This window comes from Zingiber officinale, unplaced genomic scaffold (assembly GCF_018446385.1).
Source record: "Zingiber officinale cultivar Zhangliang unplaced genomic scaffold, Zo_v1.1 ctg213, whole genome shotgun sequence".
Lineage (NCBI taxonomy): Eukaryota > Viridiplantae > Streptophyta > Magnoliopsida > Zingiberales > Zingiberaceae > Zingiber > Zingiber officinale.
The window spans coordinates 80658-91839 of NW_024589893.1; the positions used below are offsets into that span (position 1 = coordinate 80658).

General features: G+C 31.5%; 1 protein-coding gene across 1 annotated transcript; it reads right to left on the reverse strand.

The window, feature by feature from the left end:
* Nucleotides 1-7381: 7381 nt before the first annotated feature.
* Nucleotides 7382-11159, reverse strand: LOC122036807 (long chain acyl-CoA synthetase 4-like; the record flags this gene model as incomplete). The annotated part of the gene is given in 11 exon segments (XM_042596226.1): nt 7382-7695; nt 7856-7975; nt 8057-8239; nt 8657-8796; nt 8916-9161; nt 9392-9509; nt 9714-9789; nt 10264-10330; nt 10645-10732; nt 10805-10915; nt 10998-11159. Coding segments are annotated over 11 exon segments (1347 nt in total), but the record flags the coding sequence as incomplete, so codon positions are not given.
* Between the last annotated feature and the right edge of the window lie 23 nt (nt 11160-11182).

The window sequence follows — 11182 nt, forward strand, 5'->3', positions numbered from 1 at the left end:
TGGGTTGGCACGGGGCAAGCCAAGAACTTGGCAAGTTGGTGCCAGTAGCCACCGTAACGTACCGATATGTCATAATCTTCCCGTTTTCTAGACTCTATCCAAAGCATTGGATTTGGCACGGGTAGAGCTGGCTGACTACTCATCCGGGGTGGGATGGGTCGGTCTACAGTGGGTAGTCATTTGGCACGGTGGGATGGACTAATTCATCATTTTGACGGATTATGGATTAGATAGGTAGCCCATTAAAATTTAAAAAATTATTAAAGTTTCATATTTTTGATGTTTTTTAGAAATGTTTTATCAATTAAATTATCTAAAAATAGATATTTTAAATATAAACAGACATAAATGAATATTCATGTGTATGAAAAATATTATTTTTTTAAATTATAATAATAAATTGACATAAAACTTAGTATACATGTGTTTCTCAATCCGTGTGTCAACCCAAGTCCGTCGCAGGCTGACTTAAACGAATTACGGGCCTAGGCGGGTCGGGGCACGCTGGACTTGAATTAATAAAATTACAATCAAATACACTTAAATTGTTTGACGAGATAGGTCAATCTGACAGACACAACTCAAATTGACGGCTCTAAACATAAGGTAATAAATTTTATTAAAAGTTAAATGCATGCGAGTTGGTGCAATTATATCGACATGAATGTTTATTTTAATATATCTTAAAATTAATTTCAATAGATGTAAAACACCTCATCTTTTCCATATAAATTATTGTTACGCTGAGACAAATGCCTCTAGAGACTTAATCACATAAGAGTTATCCTGGGTTGTAGTCTATCCTTTAAGTGACTTCAGAAAGTATTATTATAAAAAACATAGCTTCTCCCTTGTGATCCCGCTAAGAGCATTTGATATTTCTCCCAGATATTTATGGTCTTGCATCCACATCATCAATCAAATATTTCATTTCTTAAATATCCCAAATCTCATAATTAAATATTAAACAAATCAAATATTTATAATACTCTACTATCAAATATTCCAAATTTCATCGTTAAATATATATTTTAAATTTATTTATTAGAAAATAATGAGAGAAATCACGAGTCCTAGTGATTTCAAATCCTTCGTAATATTTCTTTCCAATATGAGATATTTATTTGAAACAGATATTTCTCCAAATATTTGCTATCTCAAATATCCCATTGGAAAGGGATATCATGGAGGATGATCCGGTGATTTTTTAATAATATATATATATATATATATATATATATATATATATATATATATAACGATGGAATATAGGTAGTCCTATAAATATTTAATTTATGAGATATTTAATGGCAAAATTTAAAATATTTAAGGAATAAAATATTTGATTTATGATATAATATCACGTATATTTGAAAAAAAAAATATTCAATTTATCTTATGCTCTAATAAAATAGGGCAATGGTAAGTTAATAGTCAACTACAAACGGAGCAACCATCTTCAACCACAAAACTTATTTTGGTGCACTTTCAACACCAATTTGGTGTCATTTGAGCACCAAAAATTTTTCAACTCCAACCAATGCACACCATTTCCTACACTAAAAGAAATATTCTTTAGAATATTCTATTTTTTCCATCTTATAATTTATTATTCACAATGCACACACAACATTATTATTTTTACAGATGAAAGGACATCACAATGCACACACCATTATTATTATTTCAGGAGATGGGACATCACAATGCACACACAACATTATTATTTTTACAGGCGACGAGACATCACAATGCACACACCATGATAATTATTTCAGGAGATGGGGTATTACAATGCACACACAACATTATTATTTTTGCAGATGAAGGGGCATCACAATACACACACTATTATTATTATTTCAGGAGATGGGACATCACAATGCACACGTAACACTATTATTTTTGCAGGTGACGGGACATCACAATGCACACACAAATCTTATACAATGCATATAATTTTTTCCTATATAATGGCATACTAGACATGACCATCACAATGCACCTTTACTCTTGAAAAAAAATGAGTTCGAATTCTCGTTCATCATCCTACTCAGTTGAAGAAGATAAACATTTATGTCATGTTTATCTTCATATCTCTCAAAATCCAATCATAGGAATCAACCAAAAAAAGGATCAATTTTGGGTAAGAGTTGAAATAGAGTATAATCAAGATCCAAATTTTAAAAATTCAGAGCGACTGAGAAGATCATTAAAAAAAAAAATGGATACTATCATTGCTATTGGACAAATTGAAGAATTGAATCCAAGTGGAGCATCAGAGGAAGATATTGTAAGTTGTTTTCATTATTTCTTTTGTAGACTACCTAAGTTGTTTTCAATATCTAATTTAGTTATTAATTTTGTTTCATAATTGTATTATTTTCTTACAGATGAATTGTGCTCAAATGTTATTAGTACAATACCCTAATTACTCAAAGTGCTTTAAATTTGGACATGTGTGGAGCATTCTTCAAGGTATTAAGAAATTCAACAGTGACAACGTCAAAACTGCATCTAGGAGAGTGCAATGACAAACTGCTCAAGCTGATTATTCTTAATCATATAATCTCGAGAAAGATGTTTATTCACCTTCATCTCCACATGTCTCTTCGTTTAACATCACTGATTCAGATAGTGGTGATACTTCAACTAAACAACCTATTGGGGTAAAGAAAGCAAAACTGAAGAGAAAGAATGAACAACAATTCAGTAAAATGGTTTCACAGAATGATGAACTTGTTGCGGCGTTGGATCAAAGTACCAATGTTGCTATGTTCAAGGAAGATAATAAAATTTTATTCAAAGATTTGAATATCATTGCTGATCCGATAATGCGTGAATTTATTCGTGGTGAACAAGTCAGAATTATGCAAAAGAGGATTGAAAATCAAAAATCTCAATCAATTCTACATCAAGGACTCGAGCTCGGAAGGGAAAGCAAATAATGAATCCGCGGGAGGAGGATCCCAACATTCAATCCACCGATGATGAGATCGAGCATCTTCTGAATCTGACATCCGAAATACAAGGAAGTACCGATGCAATTACTTCTAAGGTTCGGGAACTTCCTCCTCTAAAGTCTTCTATTTTCACTAAACATTTTGAGAAGATCACTCTTCCGTCGGGAGAAATACGTGCAAAATGTACGGCTTTGGGTCGTTGAAACGACATGTAAAAACGAAGCACCCGACGGAATATGGACTCGACCGTTTTCAAACACAATTATCAAGATTTTCTTCAACTAGCGGTAGTACCGATTCCGGTTTATTTTTATATTCGGATAATAAATTAAGAGAATCATTAGCTAAATTTGTTTCCGTAGAACATCTTTTTTTTAGTTTTGGATCTAAATGCACATTTGAAGATTTTTGTAAAGAATCTCTTAATCCATGTGCTAAACGTGTTCCTAGGACTACACTTACTCGTACAATTAAAAAATTAGTAAAACAAGGAAAAAAGAATTTAATTGATGAATTTAGTAAATTAGATAATAAAGTTTCTTTATGTTCCGATATTTGGAGTGATCATTGGCAAACACATTCGTATATGGGTGTGACTTGTCATTGGATCGATAACTCTTGGAACCTCCAAAAAAGATTATTAGCTTATAGAGTTTTTGATGAATCACATAATGCTCATAATATCGCACAATTATTATGTTTAATTTTAGAAGAATATGGTTTAACTCATAAAATATTTTCAATATCATTAGATAATGCTAGTTCTAATACCGCTTGTATAGATGATCTAAAATTTGTTTGTCAACCTATTATTGGAGGTTTATTTTTTCATATTCGTTGTGTATGCCATGTTTTAAATTTATGTGTTCAAGATGGTTTAAAAATTTTAGAAAGTTATATTAAACCAATTAGAATTGTAATTTCTTATTTATGGTCTCATCCATCTATAATGAAACAATGGGTAGGTTTTGTAAAATTAATGGAATGAGACCTAAAAAATTTCCACGTGATGTACCAACACGTTGGAATTCAACATACCAATTATTACAAGATTCATTTCAATATAAAGAATTATTATGTTCATTTTTTGCACAAAACACTAATACTAATATATATTTATTTTCACAACAATGGAATATTTGTAGTAGTATTTGTGAAATTTTAAAAGTATTTAATGATGCAACCGAACAACTTTCCGGTGTTTATTATCCCACTGCTCAATTAGTTTTAGAAAATTTTTCTAATATAGTATTAGTTTTAAATGAATATATTAATAATGAATCTTTATCTCCTTGCATCTTAGCTATGAAAACTAAATGGGAAAAATATTTTTATTTAATTCCTGAAATTTATTTAATTGCATTTGCTTTAGATCCTAGATTTAAATTAGAAGTTTTACAAGAAATGTTAACTTTATATTATGATGCTTTAATTCCAATTAAAGATTCTTCTTCCCCTGATCCAGCTAATATTATATATAATGTTAGAATTTATTTATATGATATTTATAATCAATATTATGCAAAATATGGAACACAAATTAATATTTCTGAAATTCAACAAACTACTAGTAGTAATTTAAAACTTACAAAAGCACAACTCTTATTAAAAGAACGGACAAAACGTCCACGGGGATCCTCAAGTTCCACACAGGAACTTGAGAATTATGATCGCAAAAGAAATTTTAGCTTGTCCAGTGTCAACTGTTGCTGTGGAGCAGACGTTCAGTGCCGGCGGCAACATATTAGATGAACGACGATCAACTTTGTCTCCCGACTCATTGGAAGCCCAAGCATTACTGGACGATTGGACCAGAGCGGAGAAAAGAATCCAAGGAATGCAACTTTCAGATGACGAAGTTGAAGATTTTGATACTGAAGGAACAAATACGACAGGAACAGGAAATGGAAGTGAATGAAAATGTAAAAGGATAAAAATGTAAAAGAACTACGTGGGCTTTGATTCCCCTAAAGGGATACGTAGGCAACTTAAATAAGTGCAAGCCCTTTTTTTAATAAATTTTAATTTCTAATTTTTAATGTTTAATGTTTAATTTTTAATTTTTAATTTTTTTAACATATTAATCTTGAACCGTGACGAACCGTCGAACCGTCGGTTCCGAACCGTGGTCAGGTCTATATCAAGGAGAAGGATCTAGGATCAATTCGTCTCAAGAAGAAGGACAAGGATCTCAAGATCCTTTGAATGATTCCGGTAAATTTTATGATTATTTCGGTGGTTTATTAGGAGTTGATTTTCCAGAATATTAAATATTGATTTGTTTAGTATTACAATGTTATTGTGGTTATTTAAATGTATGTTTACTTTAGTGGTTGTGGCATCTTTAAATTGTATGATGGAGTTATGTATTTTGAAATTTTAAATGTTTAATTGTGTGTTTGTTATGAAATTGTCAATATTATAAATTTTAATATATTTATAATCTTAGTAATATAACAAATATTTTAAATATTAATTATTTAAGTTAATAACTAATATAAATTTATAATATATAAAATTTACATAATAAATTCAATTAAATTAAATAATTTTAATTTATAATATTTAAGAATATTTTAAATATAAATTTAATATTATAATAAATTATATATAAAAAATTCGTACTCGCACCATTTTGGTGCAAGTTTTGAGATTTCCATTGGAAAGGATTTGATATCTCTTTTACACTAAAATGGTGTAAAAGGGCACCGATTGGAGATGATATATCTCAGGGCTTACGTGACTTCTCTTTGTTGGAAAGGACCATTTTAGGGATTTAAATTAGTTAATAATAATTAAATATTATGATATTGAATTCATACTGTACTTAATAAATAAATAAATAAAATTATAGAATACGAAGTGCAAATGCATTTTAAATTGAGATCAAACAAAATTCATAGATACTCAGATAAGAAGTATATTAATCTAAATCAACATTAATTTAGATTTAATTTGATGAAGTTATGACTTAATCAAATTTAATTAGATTAAATTGATTATTTAAAGAGTTAGAATTTTAAAAAAATATTATTTTTTCTTCTTTTTATTCTCTTTAATTAGAGCTATAGTCTGATTTTTTTATTATTATCTATATAGATTTTATTAGGTATGAATTAAATACATTTTAAATTAAAATCGAATTGACATCGAATAAAATTAATCGGATAAGTACGGAGATAAAAAATATATATATTGGTCTAAATTAAGATTAATTTAGACTTGAGTTAATCAAGTTCCATTGAAAAAATTTTAATGAGTTAAATCAGTTTAGCCTATTTAAATGAGTTAATTATGTTTTTTTTTAAAAAAAAAAAATTTATTCTCTATTTTTTTCTTTTTTATTCTCTTTTACAGCCTCATTTTCACCGTTTCACATGCAAACCTGCGTTCACAGTCATGACCACTCCCTTTGTAGCTAGGTCCTCTTCCCTGAAAACATAGTTATCGACATGGATGTTATCGGCTATGGCGACCACAACCGAATCGATATGTCCTCTGCACCGGCATACCATTACGAGTTAAACAAGCAGTTATGGATTGAGGTCTTGCACGAGATATTGGAGCACGACCTCGCGCTATGCTCACAGACCGACTATCTCTACCTCACTATCAATGACACGCTCTCTAACAACATATTAGCGTCCAGGCCTTCTATCGTGACCTCTAAATTTTCAACGTCTATGAATTAAATATTATTATCGATAAATTAATTTAATAATTTCTTAAATAATTTTAAAAAATCATTCAACAATAATTTAAAATTATGTCAAATATACAAAAAAGCGAGATAATAATGTGCTCGCACGAAGTGAACTTGGATTTCTTGATGGACTTAACCAACTCGAGATCAGTCCTGTCTATCTCTCAGTTCTAGACTCATCCCCGAATATTCTTATGATTTACCCATTTTTAGAGAGTGCAAGGTTGCCTTGAGATGACCAATTTACCTTTTGGCTTCAATGAGAATGAATGATAGGTAAAGTGATAAAAGTTAAAACTCTAAAACGCACTTGGCAATAAGGTTGCCAATTTGGATGGGTTGATTGAATTTAGATCGGATCAAATAAAGATTTTTAAAAAAATCTAACCCGAATACGAATACAATATGAAAATCTTAAACCCGAACTCAAACTCAAATAATCCAATTAAAAATGACATTTTTTATATTTTCTCTATAATTCTTTATTTTTATCTCAATATTTTATCATTATCATATTAACTTTATATTAAAAACATTTAACTTTTAAAATAAAATTTAATTTAACCTTTAAAAAATCTACTAAACTTTAAATTCAGATTTAGTTTAAAATCTACTAAAATTTAATTTAACATTTAACTTTATTTTTAACACCCCTACTTTATGAATCTAGAGGACAACGAGAAAATGGGTCGGACATTGAAAGACACAAAGGCAGTAACTATAAGGATAACAATTTTCAACTTGCATGCAAAGGAGATAGATACACAATTAGAGTACGTCAATATAAGCGCAGCTGCTTCTTTGCGAATGTTTTCAATTTCTTTGGGAAATTGACACAATTCTGATAACTCCAAGAACATGTTACCAAAATCAACCGGTGAAACAGAAGCAACAAAGCCGTTAAGTTCCAGTTGAACGATATAATCTCTTTCCGATAAGCCTATGATTTGTTGCGCTAATGCCATGAACTGTTATGCATAGTAGCCACTATGTTCACTTCAAGCTTTTGTATAGGTCATCAATGACACTCTGAAAAGTAAACAAATTGCATTAGCATTGAGATCAAAACATAAATATAGGTGAGACTTGTCGTAGAGTTTGAGAACATATATAGCCCATGATATTGTGACTACTCACACAACTTTTTCCATGTTCCAAGAAGGGTTGGAAAAGAAAGATTTGTTTGTACCTTATAATACTTTAGTAGTTGTGGCCTCTTCTTTTTGTATGTTGGGGTAAGTAGGTCGCGTTCCATATCGAACGGTATTGGATCAAGGTGAACAGCTTTAATAAACTCAAAGCCTTTCAACTGCAAGAATGTGAGATGTGATATCAAATATTGCATCTGAAAAAATAATAGGTAGACAAGGCAAGAGTTAGGACGACTCACATTCTTTCCTTTACCAATCTTCATTAACTCACCCAAAATGTATTCTTTTGCCTTCTGATTTTGACAGAGCATGGAAAAATCCCCACTAATGCCATTTGCTAGAGCCCATTGTTCAAGAGCTTGCATATTGGGGTTGACTATAGCAACAAGGACTGACTCAAAACTATTTCCGTAGATCCATATCTGAAACGAGTTATTGAGACGCAATGTAAATCAATCATAAAATTTCCCTATGATCCCATAATTTTCAGGTTCATGTGCCTGAGATGCAAGCTAATCAAATGGAAATTATAAAAATAATAACTATGAGGATGAATTATATTTTTGGTACAATATGTGGCAAGCAATCACAATTATTGTTTTTGTTTGTGTCAATCCAACACAAAACTTTATTTGATTTAATTTGGTTTTTATTTGTTCGGAAACAATTTTATTTACATGATGAACCATGTGAACGATCGCAAAAGAGATACATATTTCATGTAAAAGAATACAAGTTGAGGATGTTTCTAAACGTTTCATGCAAAATTGCAAAAACACAGTAACAATACATACAACAAAAATAGTTCTTTGTCAGTTGCTACTAGGAAAGAGACGTACCGAATCAATATCCGATACAAGGCCATATATGTTCTCCAAATTTTCAACAGCAACATATTCTCCCTGTGAAAGTTTAAAAATATTTTTCTTTCTGTCTATGATCTTCATACTTCCATCAGGCTGCCACTCGCCAATGTCACCTAAAAACCAAGAACATGAAATTTTCAAAACTTCATATCCTTGTTTGGTTTGTGAAAACGAACACTGAAAACAGAAAATTTACATGATACATATACTCAGTAAGGATGCCGAGACAAACCTGTGTGAAACCATCCATCAATCATAACCTCTTCTGTGAGATCTTCTCTTTTGTAGTATCCTGCAAACAATGTATCTCCTTTGATGCATATTTCTCCACGAGGAACCTTTGAAAGAGCATCATAGTTCATCTCAGGAACTGACTCCAACCGCACATCGACATTTGGTACAGGTGGGCCCACAGTTCCAACCATCGAAAAATCATTAGGTAATGACACAAATGTCCCAGCACATGTTTCCGTAAGACCTAGCATTCAAAATTTATTTCAAAAAGCAAGTAAATTAGCTACAAAATTTAGCACCAACAGTTAACATACTCAACATTGTAATTTTCATAATATGAACTTTGTAATAGTTCAACCTTGATATAAATATTCTAAATGAAAATTTTGAACTACCAAATCCTTTAATTTAGCTTCAAAAAATTTAAGGTTACTAAACTTTGTTAATGTTTCAAACATCCAACACTTTTTATACCATATCCTTGCACAACGTGTGCACATGTCACTACTCTTAGAAATTGTTCTATGTGGGTCGCTAGAGGAGCAGCTCCAGATAGGATGAGTCTTACATTTCCCCCAAGCCCTTGTTTTACCTGTGAATATGTTGTAAAGTTCTTCAGTAAACATGTAAGGATAGGTATTAGGACTACTACAACAACAATCAAAGCTTTTATCCCACTAAGTGTGGTCAACTGTATGGATCTTCCTATACTATTGGGAAGTATTAGGACTACTAGTAGCAAAAATTCAGAAAAGCACACTTCATGATAGCAAACTCTACTGATCATTCAAATCACCTTGTCAAATACCAATCTATCGCAAATTGTAGCTGCCTTGTCATGCCTCCTTCCTTGCATCATGTTGTAAAGTTTGCTGCAACACTCCAGATGTAAATGCATAACCAATAAAGAAAAAACAATACCATAAAAAATGGGATAACTAAAAACTAAAACACACACACACACACACACACACACAAAGGCAAACAATTCAATGGGCAGTGTTGTACTCTCCACCAAGAAGGGTTCACTGTGTAGTTTTTCAGTTACAAACTCCCTGAAATCTTAGTCCTGTACGCTTGAAGCCAAAAGCAACAATTGAATGAACAAGGCGCAAAAGAAAAAAAGAACAGTCAAAAGTCCTTGATTGTTTGTGCATCCATTTTAAAGCTGGAGAATGCAAATTTGATTGAAGATTGGAGAGAGAGGTGTAATGAAAAAGCTCGAGATGGATTAAGGAGCCTTTCCGTGAATCGTATATGGTGAGTCACATGTACAGTTACAAGATGGTCTAAATGTATATTCAAAAGGAGAATCATATTAGTGCCATAAAAAGAAAATAACTTACTATTTATATGAGAGGTTAAATAATGTCTTCTTCAGTATGCCCCCTGATGAAATCTTGGCCTGCAGCCCTGTGAAACGAGTGGACATATCGAGTAAGGCAGAATTTCATATTTGAAGGTTAAGAAAATAGTTAGATATAAAATATAAATACATAGACGAACTCAAAGATGCATGCATCAAATTAGTTTCTTGATCTGTAATGACCCAGTCTTAGATAAAAAAAAACATCATTTTTTAAAGTCTTTTTGAGAGTTCCAAAGAACTTTAGCCCTCTTTATTAAATTTATTTTTCATGTTGTGGCAGCTATAACCAAATTTCAAAATATTTCAATGAATTACAGTTCATACAACACAATGAATAATATAAGCATTCACAAAGTACCTGAATAAATGCGGTCAAGCACTCGAGGAACAGCACAAAAGACTGTTGGTTTCAATTCACCAATATCTTCTACCAATAATTTGACATCCTGAATATAAATAACTTAATGTAACTGAAGGCTATTTTTAGTCAAGGTACAGTCTTGAGCTGGAAGACTTACTCCGCGCCAAAATCCTATTGAAGCCCCACAGTAAATGAACATCTCCTCAATAACTCGGTCAAATATATGTGCAAGGGGAAGATATGATATATAAACATCATCTTCATGCAACTTTAAGGATTCAAAAACAGGAGAAACAAGGTATTAGATGGAACCAAAGAAAATTGCAGGGATAATTTATAAAGTCAATTACCTGCTCATTCACAGAAAGAAGAAGTCGATCTACACCGGAGATGAGAGTAATTATGTTCTTGTTTGATATCAATACACCCTTGGGGTCACCGGTTGTGCCACTGGTATACATAATTGTGCATATATCATCCATCTTCTTTACAGGAAGATCAAATTGTGTATCGCATCCCTGTATGTAGCAGCCAT